The 21,278-nt window shown below is 51.3% G+C and overlaps 1 protein-coding gene across 7 annotated transcripts in view; it reads left to right on the top strand.

Annotated features, from left to right (window-relative positions):
- The window catches only part of LOC144720392 (V-type proton ATPase 116 kDa subunit a 1-like), a 73,573-nt gene that overhangs the window by 25,189 nt on the left and 27,106 nt on the right, over positions 1–21,278 (top strand). For 2 of the 7 annotated variants that reach the window (XM_078597489.1, XM_078597403.1), the window contains exons 11-20: positions 1,203–1,353; positions 6,377–6,516; positions 7,495–7,652; positions 8,479–8,569; positions 8,885–9,003; positions 9,726–9,939; positions 12,791–12,898; positions 13,953–14,060; positions 15,160–15,180; positions 16,332–16,449. In XM_078597489.1, coding sequence (XP_078453615.1) covers positions 1,203–1,353; positions 6,377–6,516; positions 7,495–7,652; positions 8,479–8,569; positions 8,885–9,003; positions 9,726–9,939; positions 12,791–12,898; positions 13,953–14,060; positions 15,160–15,180; positions 16,332–16,449 — 1,228 coding nt within the window. Of the gene's footprint in view, positions 1–1,202; positions 1,354–6,376; positions 6,517–7,494; positions 7,653–8,478; positions 8,570–8,884; positions 9,004–9,725; positions 9,940–12,790; positions 12,992–13,952; positions 14,061–15,159; positions 15,181–16,331; positions 16,450–21,278 lie in introns of all 7 variants that reach the window. The other 5 variants (XM_078597663.1, XM_078597578.1, XM_078597318.1 and 2 more) reach the window with 3 other exon arrangements.

Here is a 21,278-nt window from a genome sequence, read left to right as displayed (position 1 = left end):
ACAAACGTGTCGGTGTATTTCACACGTGGCGGGCCTTCGCGACCAATATTACGAGTCGTAATTGATTTTTGAGATCGATCGCGTGAGAGCAAAATACGTGTTGGCGATTCTGACAACTGCCTGTTGATGCTGGCTGCCGCTACGAGCACCACGTCCACTCCAATGTGTTACATGTTGTGAGACCGCTCTCCAGAACAGCTGGTGCTGCTGCTCAATTGGCACGTTTGTTCATCACGTGACAACTTGATCATTTGGCCAAGTCGGGTGGAGGAGGGTGCACGGCACGTTTTGTACTCGCGCCATCTGACGCTAAAACTAACCATGAATGTGTCGGTCAAGCAAGGGTAGTTTGAGGATTTGAGAAATATTGTAAGTGGCCGTCGATAAATGTGGATATCCAGCAAGTAATCGCAACCAACCAATAATTGCATTCCATGTGTTTTGGTCTCTGCTTGCCAAGCCGGGTCACAGCCCACATGCCCAAATCGATAGGAACGTGATGTGTGTGACATTGACCTGGCATGTTTGTGATTTGGTCGTTTTCGTTACTATAATTACTCCGCAGGCCAGCTGTGTCAGATCATGCAGAGCTGAGTTGATAGAAGTTGTCTGCTCCTGTCTTATTGTTCACCTGGGTACGGTTGGTGCCGACCAGTGTGGAGTGAACGTGCCACTTAGTGGACAGACTCATTAGCTTAGCAGTTGCTTAGAATAGTGCGTAGTGCCCTCTGTTTATGCACCTACCACGCTGACCCATGATGACGAGATGTGAACTACCTCGCCTGGTATGCAGGAGGCCGTGGGTTCAAGCCCCTGGACCCTGACATATTTGGAGTTTGCATGTGTCTCTCCCCGTGGTCGTGTGGATTTTCTCCAGGTCCTCCGGTGTTTTCCCTCCACATTTAGAATCACGCAGTTAGAGTATTTGGCTGCTATAAATCTCCATACGATTAGCCACTTCGTTGCGCTATCATTTTGTGGCCAGGTCGCTTCTGAAGAAGAGCTATATAGCTCAGTCGGCCTTGCCTTGTAAAATAAATAGTTTAGTGTTCTAGTTTAGGCTCCTGCAGCAGGGATGAGGATTCCAGTGTCGGGCTTTACGATAAGCAAGCCAGCTTCAGGGTGACTTTTGCCACCTCTGAGCGTGAGCTGCTTTGCTGCTGCTGCGATTATTTTATTCTTGACAATCTTTTTTATTCCAGGAGCAAAGTGGTTCGACCGTTCCATCCATTTTGAACCGGATGCAAACCAAACAGACGCCTCCCACCTTCAACCGCACGAACAAGTTCACGGCCGGATTTCAGAACATCGTCGACGCGTACGGCGTGGGGAACTACCGCGAGATCAACCCAGGTGCGTGACGACGACGACGACGATGACGACGACGACGATGACAATGACGACGACGATGACACTCGTTTGGTGTTTGAGAGTCGCCCTCCGACACGCCGAGATGTCTCGGAGCGCTTCACATCGCACCTCATGTCAACGCATTTGAAAGGGGGCACCCCCGGTGGCAGCCGTCCCTGTGGGCAAAAGGTGACTCGGCTCCCGGCCAGCAAAGTGGCATGAGTCTTCTGGTGGGGGGGGGGGGGGGGTGATCGCCACGTGTAAACGTGTAATATCAGGAGGGTCATTTTTGCGGGGGGGGGGGGTGGAATTTTCGAGTTTGCCAAAATTGCCCGACGAGGTCAACCGCCGCTGGCGTGCGCACAGCCGGCCTCTTCGCGCCTCGCGGCGAACCCTCGCGCGAATTTAATTGATTGGCCGGTAGTTTGAAGTTCACGTTTGTTTTCTGTAACCTGGCGAGAACTCGAGAGGCCACGAGAGCGACATTTCCCAGGGTGAGCCGGGTCCCCTGTGCGACAAAAGCGAAAGACATGAAACGGAGCGTACGGCAGTGAAGCCAAGGGGACAGAGCAGAGGCAACCGGATAGACATGGGTGACAACGAACGCGCTACAGACTACGCAGGAAATACTGCTTCCACATAGACAAATATTCATTACATCAAATTATACATGCACGAATATTAATTGCATAAAATTATACATACACGAATATTAATTGCATCAAATTTACCGGAACCGACGGTTTGCTCCGACCAATTTATATATAAACGTAATTGTGCAGAATCCCACGAGAGCCATATTAAATGTTGCCATCTCCGGTAACGCGAAGCTTGCCTGGCGGGGCAGCGGTGAATGTGCCGCGGTGAGCGCGCCGCGCTCTATACCCCGGTGATCCGAGTTTGATTCCTGGCCAGAGTCACGCACGACTGGCGAGTGATCTCTCTGACCTGCCGCAGTGACCACATCGGTGAAGTATGGTCAAAACGTCTGCCGTGCCCAACAACACGGCGTGGGGAGGCCCTCGTCTGCAGAAGTGGGGCTTGGCAGAGGTTCACAGAGCGCCGTGTTGGGACCACCGCACGCACCGTGGCTGCATCCACAGCTGTGCATGCAGCGCTCGCGCCATGTGAAAGGGCACGAGTCTACTTTACTCTGCGGCGGTCTGTGTTTATTCAAGATAGCGAGTGAAGGTGTTAATTAAATCTGTTTGGCAATGTAAAATAAAGCAATCATTATAAAGTGGACACAATCTAGTAATGTATTATTAAACGCTATATTTGGTGCTGGTGCATAATATTCGTGCACTAAAACGCCAAATGTTTTTCTATACATATATAAACAAGTCTTTTGTTTGTGTACATCAATAATACATTTCATTTTAGTTTATTCACCAACCATAATTGTCCAAGACTGCCAGTGATAACGCTTGCAGAGTAAAGCTTGCTTTTTGGCGACGAAGCATTATGAATCGACGATTAATTCCTTTTCAAGTCAGAAAACGATTAAGTTTTAAATCGTATTAGAATGTTTCCATGTTTGTCTTTGCAATGTGTGCATGTGCCGCTGCTGTGCCTCGCAGGCTGCAGCGCGTACCCCGAAGCGCGGAGCGAGCCATGCACGGAGCGAGTGTAGCGCGCGTAGTGAGCGTAGTGAGCGTAGCGCGAGAGACGGCACGCACTCTTGCGTCCGTGACACGTGGCCATCGGCTCGTCCCAGCCATGGATCAGCGATGCCCTCCGGCGCCGTAATGTGTTTTGGTTTTGTGGGGACGTGTTTTTGTACAAAAGTCAAGACTTAAAGAAGCTTACCGGAGCGCTTTAGTGCTGCATCGTGGGCGATATTAATCACCGTAGCAGCCGTCGTGTTCACGCTTTGAGTGCGTGTGTAATTTTTGCAAATGTGTTCAGAAATGTTCTTAAATTTTTTATATCTGAACAACAAGAACAGCTTGTAACCGAGTGTAGGCGCTTTACCGACTTGCAGGTTTCAATGAGCAATAACCACCTCTTGGAAATCATCAGCCTTCATCTATCCACTGCCGGATGAAGGCTTCCCCCGAGCCACCGGTCTCTCGATGCGACGCTCCATCTCGCTCCTGCGCACGGTGTATCTCGCCGATCCATCTCCGCGGTGGTGGTGGTGGTGGATGACCCCGCTGGCACGTTCCATCCTGTGACCGCCGCTCCGCTATTTGTGTCGGCCACCGGCCAGCATCCCCTCTAGGGACTCCTCCTGCCCACTTGGGTCTAGCCGTCAGTAAGATGTTCATATTCTTAGGTTTTTTCAGTAAGATGTGCGTCTTGTTTTGCGTGTGCACTCCGATCCACGCTTCCCCCATTCTGTCTCTCGCTCATTACAATCGCGCACTTCCCCTTGCTTTTTTCTGCACTTTTCAGATTTATGTTTTAATTGTCTTCGTCAAATGACACGTAATTTGCAGGTAACGTCTAGGACTCAACACGTTCTCGTTGAATGAAATAGGTTTGTTGTTTTCATTATAATCATAACCAATTCGAGCTATAGGTAATGCATTGTTCCACACTCTGCTTGCTTGCGTGTATTTAGTAGCTTGAACAACTGGATGCAATTGAGAGTATTCAATGCAGACATCTTGATTAAAATCAAGGACAGAGTCAAAATAAAAGGGAGGCCTCGATCTCTCCGACGTCTTTGAGGAAGGACACGGCGCACATGGGGACGGTGCGTGTGGTCAACTGTCGAGAAACCGTTCCTGATCCCAGCGTTGATCACGTGGGGTCGGATGGCCTCCACATCGTCCATCGTTCTCTTCCCAGTGATGCTGGCGAGCGATTGTTTGCATGCGACGAGACCCTCGCGTCCCGGTCATTCGTCAAGGCAATTGTCTCTCCCATTGTGGATCTCCTCTCGAGGCCTCTCCCCTCGAGGCCTCTCCTCTTCTTTGTTGAATTTCAAATCAATTTAAGGAATAATTGTTTTGCCTGGCCGGCGTTGCCTCTCTTGATGCGGTGGCGGCGTCTCTAGGCCGGTGAGAGAGCTCAACGTTGCGGCTGTCCGATGATGTTCAGACTGAAGTCGTTATCGCTCGTGGTGCGTTGCTGCCAATATTCATCAAATGAATGTTGCACTCTGCTGCGAATGTTCGTGTGATTATCGATTTGTTTTACGGAATGTGTGGTGCGAGCTTTGATGTCACTGTGCCTTGTAGAAGTTCGTTATCCTGCCAGGACACCATTGGAATCTCCTTTGCCAGTAGCAAAATATGATAATTGTTTTTTTACCCTTTTATCTGGCAACAAAACGGACACCTTTTTTTTTACAAGGAGTCATGTTTGCATTGACAACAATACCTGTGGTCGGAATGCAAACAAAAAACACAACGCCAAAAGGTGTCATCTGGTCCAACATGGTCATGTGAGACTAGGCTCTAAGAAAAGCTGTCTCGGGTGTGGACCAATCAATTTCAAGGATAGTGCATACATTATCAGAGTTGTGTTTTTTGTTTGCATTCCGACCGCAGGTATTGTGGTCAATGCAAACATAACTCCTTGTAAAAAACAAAGGTGTCAGTTTTGTTGCCATATAAAAGGGTAAAAAACCAATTTTGGAAACTGGGGCAAATGAAAATACAGATTTGTCCTGAGAATTGCAATTGGTGTGTAAGGGACCGTGTTTGTTGTGTGTGTGAAATGTCTGCGCAGTTGTGTAAATATGTGTATATGGGATTATATATATATGTAAAACACAGGCATGTGCAAATTAAAATTCGAAGCTTTCGATTTTGATCCATTTCACGCTAGGCAAGTGTTGATTTACCCATTAATTTCTCAAGAGCCAGTTACACTTTGTACTTTTTAATGCAACAAGAGAATTGCCTTCTAATCTGAACCTTGCGGTGTAAGGCCCTCGCGTGTTTGCCCGGCTTTCCCCGATCGGCGGGCAGAGTGCCGCACTGTGTAAAGAACACACGCGCACGTCGCTCCCAACGTCCGCGGCTCCTGCGCCAGATCGAAGCCGGGTCTCCGTTAAGAAGACAGATGCGCTTGCTGAGCGGGCACTCGGGATGTCTAACGTACAGTCGGGATGTGTAATGTACAGCGCGTGTGCTGGGTTCTCGTGTCCACAAGCTGCACCACAATGAGTTTCTGCGCACAGCAAAGTATCGTTGCTGGTTTTGTCTATATTTGTGCATTGGCTGTTCTCATTTACAATTGTAAGTCACAGGATGATATGTCATTTATTGATGTTTGGGTTTGTATTGTAAACTGGGTGTAGTTCATTTTTCCTACGTTTCAAATATTTGCTGATGCGCAGCTGCGCATTCTTTCCACATCTGACATGGGCTGTCTGTACAGTCATATATTTGTCCAGCCGACGTGTGGACTCAGGGCTTGTAGCAGAGATTCTCCTTTCAATCCAGCAAGCCACCAGTGAAGAAGCCAGTCTCAGCCGGTCTCGGCCCACTTACCGACTGCTGCTCAAACATCCCACGGTATTAATTTAGACATGTCATGGAATTTGGCAAAATTCCAGCCCGAAGAATTATTCTCATTTTGTAGGCAACGAACATTTACCCGTTGCACGGCATTTGGTAAAAAGCATAGCCCCCACGTCGTGCAGGTAGAGTTGAAGGGATCTCAGAAACAGTTCTGTGATATCCCCATCTGCGTGTCGTTCTCGAACACGACGTGATACATTGCCGCGTGAGAGTTTTGAATGACAGACACTGCCTCGCGACACGATGCATGTGCAATAAAACTGGGGACGTTGGTTAGGGTTAGCAGCCATATTGCATCTGTTGACAATATTCTCCTCTGGAAAGGCTCTGCATTGAACATCTGTGTTTGCCCGCTGACGAGACACCCAATGGCGACACCGGTCCAGAGCTTGCTTGCGTTGCACCAATGCCGCTCTGCTAGGAAGTCGGCCTCGCGGCCGATGCGACGTGGATGTGAAGGAGGCGTTTTGTCCGCTTGGCAACATTGCGACTGATATTGTGCACGCCGCCGCCGCCGCCGTTGACCTGTTGGTGTTGTGTGTCCGCAGCCCCGTACACCGTCATCACCTTCCCCTTCCTGTTCGCCGTCATGTTCGGCGACTGGGGCCACGGGACGCTCATAACGGCGTTTGCTCTGTGGATGGTGATTCGCGAGAGCCGCCTCATGGCGCAGCGCATCGAGAGCGAGGTGACTGCGTGCCGGCACACCCCCCCAACCCCCCCCCCCCGCACTGCGCGTGCCGGTCATTGCTCTCTTGGCCGTTTCGCTTCCGGGCGAGACGTCGGTTACGTGTCGGGTGCACCGCTCATGGACGTCGTCGTCGCCCTCGTCGTCGTGTTCGGTTTCTGTGACCCGCGCGCGACTCTCCGGTTCCCAGCATTATTTAGGACGCGGTGTCCGGCTGCCCGTCGATGTGCGTGGTTGTTGAACGAACGCGTTTGTGTTGTCAACATCAAAGCTCCGCCCTTTTGGGATGTCGTCAGAGAGGGCACGGAAAGGGGGCGGCTGTGGAAGCGGCAGGTTTCTCCCCGGGAATCTTAGAATGCACGTGCTCTGGAGCAGGGGATGTTGTCCGAAACGTTGCCTTTTATTTCATTTTACCCCTTTTATTATTATGATTATTTGTTGAGGGTTGTGCATCCCAACGAGATTCACATTAGAATGTGATGTTTTCTCCTTGCATCAAAAAGTACACAATGTAACGGGGTCTTGAAAGATTAAGGGGTAAATCGACACATGGCGAGTACGGCACGGATCCTAATCTATTGCTTCTAGTCCCGGCGACGTTTCCCCATCAACTAACTTGTGGTAGAATTGGTTTAGTTTGGCTAATTTTAACTATTTTACGCCAGCACACAGTGTCCTTCAGTGCTGTTTGTCTTCGAGGGCCACACAGTGTCATTATTTACGAATGTGTTAATTTTTATTTTATTTTCATTCATTTTGATGTTTTACCTACGTGACTTTACCGAAAAAACCTAAGAAGATGATTCCTTGCAGTCACGAAAGCTTCAAATCTAGAATGTGTTAATTGTTTCCCATTTTTTTGTGCCTTTGCACCACCGCCAGCGTGTGGCGGCCGCAGCGTCACCAAAAATGTTGTCCATAGTTTACGATGCGGAGGTCGTCCCGTCGCCTTATCTGTGCTCCCCGCCACCTCGGCAGATCTGGAACACGTTCTTCGCCGGGCGCTACATCATCCTGCTCATGGGGCTCTTCTCCATCTACACGGGCCTCATCTACAACGACTGCTTCTCCAAGTCGTTGGACCTGTTCGGATCCTCCTGGAGTCCCCGTGCCATGTTCACCTCCAAGAACTGGACGTGCGTGCTTCCCTCTTCTCTCTAGGGGCAGACTTTCACATCGGTGTCCGGAGATGGCAGCTCGCACTCTTCCCCTCGTCGTGACCTTTCGTCATTCGTGGCGGTGACGAAGCCCAGTTGTGGCGCGTTCGCCGCACATTGCGGACGTCTGTGGTTGGAAACCGGCGGGCCGCCCTGGTTAATACTGTGGCCTGGTAATAGCCGTCTGCTCCTACAGTGGACTTGAGAGATCACGTGACGCCTTTGGGAATAAGTTGGCTATTGTGTGCGGGCGTCATGGTCCACATTGTCGAACTTTGATAATTACCTGGAAATGACTCGATTTGGACCGCACGTGGCAACGTTGCTACCCACTGCGAAACTACTGAACATTGCATCTGTAAGACGGCACTTGTGTGCTAGACGTTGCGCTGTCAGAATGGCGCGAGCGCCACATGTACTGAACAACGCAAGTTCCGGTCGCTAGGTGACACCCATCCCACTTGCGCTGTGTGACGTCAGGGAGGAAGGAGCCAATCACAACCAGCCAATCGGAACACGGGTGCTTGTTTTGGAAAATACAATTCTTATTCATCTTTTTAGTTAAAGAAATATTCTGATCCCCATCGTCCTATTGGTTGAAATTGTAACCATATATTAGAGAGGTGTTTTATAGAAATCACTGTCTGTTAAACAATGCATTCCCAGAGTCTTACAGAGTAGATTTCCGATCAAGTGCTTTATTTTGTTAAATGGGCACTTTGCTTTGTGCAGTTTGGTATGAAGCGTGACGGGCGGTGTTCGTGAGCAGCTGGCAACGTTTACCCCGCTCTGTGTCGAATTGCAGGATTGCGGATCTAAAGGGCAACTCCATCCTGCAGCTCGACCCAGCTGTCCCCAACGTGTTTGGCGGTCCTTATCCATTCGGGATCGACCCCGTGAGTACTTAACATTCCTCCACCAAAGCTGCAGCATTTCCATTACGTTGCATAATTGGGCAGTTTGCATGCCAATTAAACTGCCGCCCGCTATACCTCCGGCCTCCTGACCTTGACGAGTGCTGTTTCTCGCCGCGGATTTCCTGCCATTTTCAAGCTTTTCTAGTGACTACGTAGCCCGAGCCGTGGTTGGTCACGGTTGGGCGCGTGAACTTTGCGCGCGTCCATCGCCGTGGCCGGGGGGCGGCCGTAGTTTCGCGGCGTTCTTGTCTCCGCGCTAATTGGATTTTTGACGATTGCCCGCGGTTCTTGCAGATCTGGAACATCGCATCCAATCGCCTCACCTTTCTCAACTCGTACAAGATGAAGATGTCCGTTACCCTGGGCATCATCCACATGGTGTTCGGAGTCGTCCTGAGCCTCTTCAACCACATGTACGCGCGTGCCTTGCTCTCGTCAACACGCCGAGCGCGAATTAATGAATGTCCCGCGCGTTGCTTTGGTTGGAATATTCTTAAGCTCACGTAATCACGATCTCGTGCGAGCATGGGAATGTTATTGTGCCACTGTGCGCAATAAACACACCCATCATCACACTCATCAGAAACCGCTGTTTCGTAAACTACCGTTCGTATGCTCAATCTGTAATGTGATTCATTTCCCGTTCCCTCGCCCGTCCCCCAGAGACCCACCAGCCAATCACGTGATTGGCTGCTAGACTGCCGGTATATTTTTGGGCGATTTGTTCCGAGCAAAGTGGCAACGTTTGGTTTAAGTGATGATCTCAACGTGCATTGAGTCGGCGAACATGCCCTAATCCAGCCTGGTGGATTGGAGGGTGAATAAGTGGTTCACAGAGGGTTGCATAATCACAACCTGGTGAGGGGTTGCCTTGGCCCATCATCACTCCAGGATGGATCAGATAGGTACCACTTTGTGGGGAAGTCCACACTGGTTATCATCTGGATAGACGAGCCCCCTGCCTTAGGAATATGGAATATGCACTGCTGGATCTGCAGCCTCCATGCTCATTCGAGCAGCGGGAACTCACTTTGACTTGGATTGTCCGTCAGCTCTTGCAGTTTTATCGCGAGGTGTATGGCGGGTGAAATGCTTGTGTTTTAACTGTGGCTTCCTTCCCAAATGCCCTTGATAGTTACTTCCAGAAGAAGTGGAACATCTACCTGCAGTTCATCCCAGAGATGATCTTCATGCTGTCGCTCTTTGGCTACCTGGTCATTCTCATCTTCTACAAGTGGTGCAACTATACGGTGCACGAGTCCAAGCATGCGCCCAGCCTGCTCATTGCCTTCATCAACATGTTCCTCTTCACATACAGCGACTCAGGCCCTAATATCTACACGGGACAGGTCAGCACGCTCTCTGCGCCCGCTCGGGCTGTTTGAATGTTTTCAGGAGGGGAGTGGGCGCGTCGCCCGGCGTCGCCCGGCGCGGCTGTGCTCGCCCCGTGCCCTCCGCGTGGCGCTGGTGCTCGCCCCGTGGCGGCAGTGCTCGCCGCTTGGCGCTGGTGCCCGCCCCGTGCCCGCCACGTGGCGCTGGTGCCCGCCCCGTGCCCGCCCCTTGGCGCTGGTGCTCGCCGCTTGGCGCTGGTGCTCGCCCCGTGGCCGCGGGAGGTGGTCCGCCCAACTGTGGCAGATTCTATTTTTGTTTTCAAAGCGCCGCGTTTTCTCCTGCGTGGCGGGCCGCGGCGTTTTTCACCAAAGGATTGGCGGTAGCCTGCGAGTCCAGAAAGGTCGGGCACCCAACGGCCTCGAGCCCGTGGCCAATGTCCCGGAATGTTCCCTCCCGGTTGGGTGACATCTCGGAAGCTGCTAAGCAGGCGTTGAGCGTGGACTGTGCTTGGATGGGTGACCACCATTCACAACAGGCGTTGTAGGCCGCCGATGCCGCCGTTGCCGGCCTACGTGGCGGGTAGAGGAGTGCGGCAAGGTAGATTGTGCGACTGGACTTCCGCGCTCCCACAAGGTCCGTGCTCCCCGTCTACACCAACCCCCGCTCCTGGCCAGCGTGGTGAAGTATGGTCAAATAATCCCTCACGGCCCCGGGGGGAGAACTTCATCCCGCTGTGGCTTGTCAAAAGGGCTCTCTCCACACGTGCACTTGCGTTGACCGACAGAATACATTGGCAGACTTTGTTTGGCCCAACAAAGTTTTTTTTGCATTTTCTCAACTTTCTTGTCATTAGAAGTATCCACATACATCTGTAGTTTGAAATAATGGCAGTTTTTTTCGATAACACCTCGTGAGAACGTTACTGTTTGTCGTTTAGAAATCACTTCATTGTTGTCGAAGAAAAATACTCTTCAGTTGTCCCTGTGATTGTCGCTCTTGTCAACAGCAGATTCACAATCCGGTGGTGTGTGTGTGAGTGTGTGTGTGAGGGTGGTGTGTGTGTGTGTGTGGTGTGTGTGTGTGTGAGGGTGGTGTGTGTGTGTGAGAGGGTGGTGTGTGTGTGTGTGAGAGGGTGGTGTGTGTGTGTGTGTGAGTGTGTGTGAATGAGAGGGTGGTGTGTGTGTGTGAGGGTGGTGTGTGTGAGGGCGGTGTGTGTGAGTGAGAGGGTGTGTGTGTTGTGTGTGAGGGCGGTGTGAGTGTGTGAGGGTGGTGTATGTGTGTGAGGGTGGTGTGTGTGTGTGAGGGTAGTGTGTGTGTGTGTGTGAGGGTAGTGTGTGTGTGTGTGTGAGGGTGGAATGTGTGTGTGTGAGGGTGGCATGTGTGTGTGTGAGGGTGGTGTGTGTGTGTGTGAGGGTGGTGTGTGTGTGAGTGAGAGGATGGTGTGTGTGTGAGTGAGAGGGCGGTGTATGTGTGTGTGTGTGTGAGGGCGGTGTGAGTGTGAGGGTGGTGTGTGTGTGTGTGAGGGCGGTGTGTGTGTGTGTGAGTGAGATGGTGGTGTGTGTGTGAGTGAGAAGGCGGTGTGTGTGTGTGGTGTGTGTGTGTGGTGTGTGTGAGTGTGTGTGTGAGGATGGTGTGTGTGTGTGTGAGTGAGTGAGAGGGCGGTGTGTGTGTGTGTGTGAGTGTGGTGTGTGTGAGTGTGGTGTGTGTGTGTGAGTGTGTGTGAATGAGAGGGCGGTGTGTGTGTGTGTGTGAGTGAGAGGGCGGTGTGTGAGTGTGGTGTGTGTGAGTGTGGTGTGTGTGTGTGAGTGTGTGTGAATGAGAGGGCGGTGTGTGTGTGTGTGAGTGAGAGGGCGGTGTGTGTGTGTGTGTGAGTGAGAGGGCGGTGTGTGAGTGTGGTGTGTGTGAGTGTGGTGTGTGTGTGTGAGTGTGTGTGAATGAGAGGGCGGTGTGTGTGTGTGTGTGAGTGAGAGGGCGGTGTGTGTGTGTGAGTGAGAGGGCAGTGTGTGCATGCCAAGCTTTCAATGGGTATCCGTTGGTGTACGTACTGGGTGGGGGGGGGGGTTTGGCAGTAATCGTGAATCGTTTGTATATCTGATGAATGTGGCGCTCGATGAGCACCTTTCCACGATTACAAGCAACTTGTTTTTACACATTCTGTCCGCAGTATCGGGTAGTTTCAGCGCTAGGCGATGTTGACAGCGCATGTCTGGCCCGGGCACCTTCCCAGGGCGAGTGACCAACCTCACGGCAATATACTTCTATAGATTTGTCCCATCTCTGTTAACGATCGTGGTTTCACGTTACTTTTGAGGTAATGGTTTTTAGAATGATTGATGCTACTTTTTACAAACGCGGTTATAATCCGAGTTGGTGTGGCCGCTCTCTCTCCAGACAGTGGCCTCGCGACGGCTGCAACCGATTGCCACGCGAATGGTGCTCACGTATTCCATATGTTGTTTACGTAGCTGCCGCTGAATTATTTTGTCAGTTTTATTTGTATTTGTTACCGTTGCTCGTAATACTTGCGCCGTGTTTTCCACAAGGCCTCGTTAGCGGAAGATAAATATAGTATTTTGATAGGTTTGTGTGGTTGCAATTAGGGCACTGATTGATTGATGGAACATTCGTCAATTTATAATCGTCAGTGTTGCTTGTTTAATGTGCAAAGAATAACATGAAATCCCACGCAATCATGAACTTGTATGACAAATTTGAAGTCGTTTGCCACAATCTACGACATTGGTGAAATTCGGTGGCACAAACGGCGCTCGTTAGCCCGAGTTGAAGCGCACCTGGGAGCCCTCGCCGTCGCCAGAGAGTGAAAGCGAGCGGCTCCTGCCACCGCTGACGAGCGTTGTCTGCGTGCAGCGAGGGCTGCAGTCCTTCCTGGTGGTGCTGGCGCTGCTGTGTGTGCCCGTGCTGCTGGCGGGCAAGCCGCTTGTGCTGTGGTACGAGGACCGGAGGCGCCGTCACCTGGTGAGACCGCGGCCTCGGCACGCAGGCCCGTCTTCTCCAGACCACGCCGCCGGGGCTCCTTCTGCCCCTGCTTCTGCCGCCGCTGCCTCTGCTGTGCGATTCCTGAATCGTCGCACCTCAGCGCAAAATGTCGTCGAGCGGAGGTCGGCGTTGTCGTTGGCCGCGCGAGGTCGTTACTCGTCGTTAGCGGGCTGTTGCGGGAGGATGAGGGAGGATGGCCTTAAATTGCAATCTCCAGCTGGGTTGCCGGGCGCCTGCGCCAATTTTAATGCCGCAAGCACAAATTCCCATTTAATGATCTTCTAAACAACCCGTGCACATCTGTTTGTGCGCGTGCCTCGTTCCTGCAATTTCAATTTTTTTATTTTAATGGGAATAATATGCAGATTTTTCACACTTTCAAATTGTGCCCTTTTCTGCTTTTATATATTTTGTATGTATAAAGGGGCATATGGGAGCCATGTACAGAATTTCATTTTAATTGCATTTTCTTTTTCCACACCCATGTAATTATCATATTTTGACAATTTAGCTATTTATCAATACTTAGCCGGGATGCACGTGATCAATATGACGCGTGTATTTATGTACGTCGAACTTATTTCGCACCGTACGTAGCCAACCGCGCTCATCTCAGAATACCACAAGACACCGACAACAGAGCTGGGCAGCGGCCATTCACATCGTTCCATAAATTATGGAAAACACCAACCAGAGTGGCAAATCAAACGTGATTGCCGGCCCGACTCGTTTCAATTCTGGACAATTTATGCCAATAACGACGCAGCCGCTCTGCTACATTGTCACGTGTCACTAAATAGTTGTGGGCAAGACGAGCAAGGTGCAGTCAACACCGTGCACCGTACCGGCACGCGTTGGCCGTGCGCGCTCAGCCGGGCGCTCGTGCCTCCCGTTGGGGCCGCGTGCGTCCGAGTGTCGCCGTGGCCTCGAGGGGGAGGCCGCGTTGGGCCCCGGCGGCCGTCACGGCCCGCGTGCGACTGCGCCCGTCGTGCCGCTCACCGCGTGCTTTCTCTCGGCGCGCGTGCCGTCGCAGGGAACCACGAATTTCGCCGGCGTGCGCGTGGGGAACGGGCCCACGGAGGAAGACGCGGGCATCATTGACCACGACCAGCTGTCCAACCGCTCGGACGAGGAGGAGCCGGTAAGACCGCCGCCCCCCTCCGCGTCCCCCCTGTTGCCGAGCCGACCGGCTCGCCCCCCCCCCCGCTCCCTGGAGCGCGGCGCCCTTGCCCACGCTCGCAAAACCCAGCGAGGGCAGCGGAAGCAGCTTTGTTTCCATCGCGCTGCCGGTTGCAGCAAGGACGAGAAGTAGATTAATGCCTCGCCCCGTTGCCGTGTATATATATTAAGGGCCGTATGACCCGAGCCGTACGCTCGCTCATGCAAATGCCCCCCCGGGTCATTTTGCACAAAATTCTTGATCATGTGCCCCATTGCGAGCTTTCCACAGAACCCCGGCGGCCGGAGGAGATGCTGTATTAATCCCCAGCGATGTGCCACATGCTTTGCGACAGTCTCGGGGATTTGCCGGAGTAGAGCATGACAGCAGCATGTGAGCCTTCTCACGCGGTCGCCTGTGTCATGTTCTTCAAGACGAGCGAGGGTGGTGGTGGTGGTGGCGGCTGCCACAGTCGCGCTGTGCTGCAGGGAATTGTACGCCTTGACACTCGTGGAATTCTTTTTTAGTTTTTAAGCCCCGCGCGCATCGTAAGAAACGTGACCTTTCGGCAATACCAGCTGCGGATTATGATTTTTCTGCAAGCAGTTTTGTGTTTTGCTGTGTGGTTGGTTGGTTGGCGTTCCTGGCTGTAGTGATTGCATGGCCGCGCCACTCTCAGCCGGGTTGCCGAAGTAATATCGCCTCTGCGTGGGAGCATTCTTAAACGGAGTTAATTGAAACCGTTTAACCGACGCCGCAGCGCACGGTGACGGCACGGCGGTGTCCCACGTCATAACACGGAGCTCGACGCTTTCTACAATGCAATAAATCTTCAGCGATGTACATTTTGAGGCAAATATCTTTTGACGCGTACATATCTATAAATTAATGTTTCTCACGGTGGCACGATTGCCGCTCTTTTCCCATGAATGAGAGCACGAGAAACGCCTCGCACGAAGGTGACGTCTGACAATCACGAGGGTTGACTTTCTTTATACTTTCTTTGGCCTTGTCGCTAATTAACCGATGTTTTTTGTTGTCGTCCACTTCGCGTCTGACAATGGAACGTAACGTTTTTAAGCCTGCGGAGAAGGAGCCGCCGGTGAGTTGGTTTGGTGCAGCTCCCCCCCCCCCGCACGCCCCCTCCGCACGCTTCGCTTTCCGCGTGTAACCATCGACGTGCGTGCGCGTGCTTTCCGCAAGTCGTCGCGCGGCGTTCCGTCGCGGTTGAGATTCTGTCTTGACGCTGCGTGCGTCGCGGGCCATCTACACCCCGTAGATCACCACATGAAGGGACCCTAATGGCGGTCGTGTGGGAAACGGTGGGGTGGCGGGTGGGGTGGCGGGTGGGGTGGCGGGTGGGGTGGCGGGTGGGGTGGCGGGTGGGGTGGCGGGTGGGGTGGCGGGTGGGGCTTTGGGTGGGAAGGAATTGAACCTCGTTGTGATTTCAGACATTCCACGTTTAACTCCAGCTGTTCCACTCCCACGACACGTCCGCGTGGGCTAAACCGCATGCAAATGTGCGGCGTTCACGGGGACAGACAGCCCCTCCTCCTCCCCCCACTGCCCTCCCTGCCCACCACCCCACGGTCACGATGTTGTTGAGGTTCAGGCGGCGCTGCTTCTCTTCGCTTCCCCCCTTTGCCTCTCACAAATGCAATCTTTGATGATTTCGTAACCCGTGATCTCTGATTTTTGGTGGTGGAGGTTTGCACTTAACACCAAATTGTCGAATCATTAAGTTACTGGTTTAATCACAAAGTGTAATTGCTCGGTATGTTTTAGATTTGATGTGGTTTATATATTGCACACGTTGTGATAGATAGGATCGCATTTGGAGCTACTCTGTGAAAATAATCTGGCAATATTTGAAGGATATTAAAGGAAAATCCCAGCGTTTCTTTACCAAGCAGAGGATTGGGGCAGCCGTTCATCTGCGTTGGCCACCTTGTTAGCCAAACGTGTAAATTCCACGTGTGTGCGAGTGGCAGCTGATCCATAGGGTGACACCATTCACTTTCCACGCAGTATTACTGAATTTAATGATCGAGCAGGATGACGAGCTGAGTATATTTCAAACTGGCTTTTTAACTTGTAACATTCCAATTGTGAGTAAAACATTCAGCGGTATCTAGTATATATACAGTTCACGTTTCATGAAACAGAACGCCTACGTAGCGCCGCACAGCGGGACTGGCCCTGCCGCGAAACCGCGTGACGTGGAAGGTCGGGTCGTGCGCTGTGTTCCCGCAGTTTGACTTTGGGGACGTGTTTGTGCACCAAGCCATCCACACCATCGAGTACTGCCTGGGCTGCATCTCCAACACGGCCTCCTACCTGCGCCTCTGGGCCCTCAGCCTGGCCCACGCCCGTGAGTTCACCCCCCCCCAACCCCCCCCTCCCCCCGGTGCTCTCGCCCCTTTGTCGTTATCACAATCCACGACGGTCCCGACTTCCTGCATCTCGTCCTGACGATGCCTGACGCAGTCGCGAGTGGATCGTCGCTAATCGAAGCGCCGCTCAATTTGGCTGTGAGGATTGTTCTGCGGCTCCACGGGTCGGGCGAGCTGCAGCGTTCGTGAATTGTCGCGGCGCTACGCGCCCGCACGCCGCGAGTGGCCACCTCGTCGGTTTCCCCCTGTCGGGTGGTGGAGGGGCTTTACGACACAAAATTTAGACCAGTCATTACGTGGCCTAACTGCGACAGCGTCCACGATCTTAATGTTGGCTGCTAAAATCTACGTGCTAAATAAAACACATTGCTGCTGCTGCTGCCAATAAGATATGCGACCCTCCGCCGCGCAACAGAGCCAATCACGTTGTCGCGTCGTGGGTAAATATGCCAATTGATTTTGGGTTTTCAGCGAAACCAGAGGATTGTTAAAAAGCAAAGCGGCATTTTGACGATTTTATACGACGTGAAATTGTCAAAATGTCGCTTTTCAACGTTCCTCCTCCTGCATTTCGCTTAAAAATTACTAATGCATTGGCATGTTCGCCCACGATGTGACGACTTGATTTGATTTGCTCTGTCGAGTCAACCGTTAACGATGTACATTGTACCCCGCGATGATGTAACGTGAAGAGCGATGAATAATGAATGAACATCGGGCGTGAAAGGCCTACGTATGAAAATGTATAAACACTGTGAGTGAAAATAGAGAGCAGCGGGCTGCTGTGGTGGCCCTCTGGACAATTTTCACTCAACTCTACGACACATTACCCTGGAGAAACACGCGGTTATTTTCACAACAGTACTTCGCGAGCTTGAACGGGGAAAACAAACCTACGCTATTTTATAGGCAACATTCAGCACTAAGCGGTTTTTAAGCCTCCTCCACCACTTTTCCGAGATGCGCACCCCCAGCCACCGCGCACTGACGGAGCTCTCCGTGCCTGCCTCTCAACAGCAGCTGCCACACACACGGGGATTCGCATGCGAATATAAATGAGCTAATCAGCAATCGTGCCGCATTGATAACTTGGACGGAACGTAATCGAATCGGACGACGTTTTTTTTTTGAAGATCAAAAATCAAAGGGATATCATGCCCAAAATGAGCATCGAGGCGTCACCAGTTCTCATCTTCCCTTTGCAGCCCCGAGCCAGAGCAAGACATTCCACATTCGTATGGCTGGGGCGAGTCTATCCATGAGGACTACCACCGCCACAAAGTGGTCCTCATTTCATTGATCACAGAGAGATAATGGGCTGACCCAATCCCCATCCAGGGTTCGAACTCGCAACCTTCCGTTTGCGAACCGCTCGCTCTATTGCTGAGCCACTTGGCTGGAAGATGTAAAACCTTTCAGAGCGCGATCGCCATACATATGTTTTGCCATAGCATCCAGCAAAACAACAACAACTAAATCTATACATTTCAATTGCACTCTTTGCAGGTTGTTTCTGCTACCACAGAGGCACTGAGTTTTCCTGGAAGCTGACAGTTGTTATTTTTAAGCATTTCAGGTTCATCGGTTCCCTCCTATGCAGCATCATTGCATTTAATCACACGCCAGTTTTTGAAAGCCTTCCATTAGCTCGCAGCCACGGCGACACGCTGGTAATTAATGAGGCTATCGCAGCTGCCTGCAGCAATTGTTTTGAGGCAGAATGTGCAAATTGCATTTCCTGCTTTGCCAATCTATCTGTGTCTGCACGGCCGGTGAGTGTGCCGCAGCCTAATGAGGAGATCGCATCTACGCGCACTTCATTAGGGGCTCATCTGTATTTCATTTGCATTTGTCTCGCGATTCGGTGAAAATGAAAATTCCACGCATGGGTGTAGCGCGCGCGCGAGCTCGCAGACGGCTGTAACTGGAGCCACTGTAACGGTGTAAATCTGTGTTGAGCGCATCGCCGTGCGAGCGGTGGTAAATAACGGCCGTCCCGGTGCTGACCTGCATGTAAAATGAGCCGGCGGTGTATCCATTACCGGGCGCTCGCGGACCGGAGGGCCGCGATCCGGTGGCCAAGTGGAGCGTGAGTGAAAGCGGTTATGGAGGGGATGCCAATTTTATTGCGGCGTGATGGGAGCCGGCCTCGCCATCATAATAACCCGCCGCTCGTTCACGGGCGCGAGCCCCGGCGGCGGGAGAAACGTCCCCCGCTCGGCAATTCCCCACGCTGCCGTGGTGCAATATCGGTGCCCATCAGTGTGGACAGCGGCTTCACGCGGCAGGCTGCTGCTGCTGCTTGCGCGCAAGGCAATAATAGCCTGGAGCTGGGATGGATGCGTCTCCCGTGCGGGAGACTGGCAGAGATGGTTTTTGACGTTGTGGAAACTCGTACGCTCGGCTCCTGTGTTCACAGTCGAGCGTGTATTGCTTTCATCGAATCAAAATAACGGTATCAAACAGCAGGCGGTGGAATGCTGTGACCTCGTCATTAGTTAGATCAATTATATCTGCTGTTTTTTGCGTTTTACTCATTACGCTATTAACAGTGCCCGTACGCTGACGATAACAAATTCATCACGTGTGGCAATGATGTAACAAGTGAACAAATTAAGCAAAAGCACGTGCCTCTTTCTGACACGAAAGCACGAATCGAATTGAATGTCCACATTTTAGCGGTACCCTACGGCATGACCTTTGAACCCCCCCGAGTGTTTTTGACAACGCCCTCAGCCCTCCCAGTCATCCATCACGTCTGGCTTCAGCCATCGGCATCCTGCAATAAGGCGGTGCGCACATTCATCACGGCCCCGTGCATTGGCCAGAAACAAAATGACGCCTCTCCTCCCAGCGGCACTAAAGCACTCTCGCTCGGCTACAATTCTGAACTGGAAACGACCCAATTTGGCCATTCCTCCTCCACCTTCGAGCCATCTGTTCACCTCTCAAGGTCCTTTCTGATGGGTTCTCTAACTACTTTAGCAAGCAAGTGTGGGTGCTGGTCATTTTTTTAAATATAACATAGTTTCTTGTTATTTCCTAGCTCCATTGGCGTCCCATTTCTCTTTTTGTTCTTACCACTATCGCTGCCAAAGAGCTGCCCACGTAGTCGCGATCGCATTTTGTTATTTTAATTACGTTTGGTTGAAAGCGGTTGGGTTTCTTTCCAATTTTCTGTAACGTGTTAGTCGTCAGACGTTCTCCATTTTGAGGATGTGACACAAATGACGAAGGAGCGCTTTGTTTAGAATGTGAGCGTCAATTTGTCAAACTGAAATAGGTGTCCCGTTAACCAGCGAATGATAACATTTGAACGGCTTTGAAATACCGTGACACATCGAGTTATTTGCAAGTGCGGATTGTGAATAATTCTTTTGATAAATACATAAAGAATGCTGGTATCATTTTAGCGGTTTTACTGCCGCTGGAAATGGCAAACGCGTCGCCACAAATCTGAGGTGGAGGAAGGATTTGAAATGCACAGGCCATTGGGCGCAGGCGCTCGCCACCAATGAGATGCATGCCACTGGCTGGAAGCCAGATCATCATCGCGCATGCTGGCTCATTTAAAGCTGCTGCGTCAAATTTTTGATTTTTAATTACGTTTCTAAATTATATATATTTTTTGTTAACATTTTTTGCCTTGTAATGGAGACTGATGGTCTCATTGGGCTATGGCCTGCTCATATAAATACACGCACACGTATAATGGTCGTCGTAATTAGCCACGGTCTCTCCACTGCTGGATGAAGGCTGCTCTGAGCCTGGGCCGTCTCTCGCAGTGTTAGTTGCCCTGGCACCCCGCACACCAGCTGATCCCATCGCTCCATCTCCACGCTTGACGTTCTCTCGGGCACAATCCACCACACGTGTATTTCATGGTTCATTAACGTCCGCCGTCACTCGTGTGGACAAGCAAACCTCTTCACACTATCATTAATATCATTACTATCAGAACTGTGATATTTCGGCACACTTTATTTTTTTATAACTCTGCTGGTGATAGCCGCATTGCTGCATAATCTTGCATGCCCAAGGTGCGTGACTAAGCGGTTGCAGCCCAGGTAGTTTTTTTTTTATGCTTTTGTTCCGGAAGTCTTAAAATATATATATACAGTGTCCAAGGCCCTTGGTTAATCTTCCCCTTAGAATTGCAAAGATGAGTGTGATGGGAATTTTTTCTCAAATGAATGCCTGCATGAGGCGTGCGGGGCCGCACGAGGTGTGTGTGTGATATTGTATAGATTTGGAGATGACTTGCAGCAGTGTCATCTTATAAAATGGAATCAGGAGCAGGGTTATTGGGTCGCAATGCGCTGATGATTCACTGATTAACCTCGTTCCTGCCGAGCAGCTTCTAGTTATTCTCCTGGGGTTGCCATTCAAGTGGGAAGAAAAAAAAATCTAATTTAATTTCCTGTTGTCCAGCCGACTTTCTTAATTGTTAACAAAATGTAGCACTTTATTTTATTATTTCGATCGTTCTTTTATCGCGATTTAAGTGAATGATTTTTCGCGTAATTTAACGGAGGGAAGGGAAAGGTGTCTAATGTAATTCTGCCGTTGCTCTCATGACAAAGCGGAGACGTTGAGTGCACGGGGGGATAGGGAAGGTCACATGTCTAAAGAGATTGGTGGCGGCCAGGGCATCGTCGCAGGCCGGCACCCTGACAGGGACGCGGGGAAACACGGAGACTGTTACCACGGCTGGGCTTTTATTAGGAAGCCACCGGAGCCAAGCACTCTTACATCTAAATTGAAACTCGTCTTTAGAACAGCTGTCGGTGTTTTGTTTGTTGTCCTC

Source organism: Lampetra planeri, chromosome 1, assembly GCF_965212315.1.
Source record: "Lampetra planeri chromosome 1, kcLamPlan1.2.h2, whole genome shotgun sequence".
NCBI classification, from domain to species: domain Eukaryota; kingdom Metazoa; phylum Chordata; class Hyperoartia; order Petromyzontiformes; family Petromyzontidae; genus Lampetra; species Lampetra planeri.
Note: the sequence above shows the minus strand (reverse complement) of the source record. Positions and strands in the feature narration are given on the sequence as shown.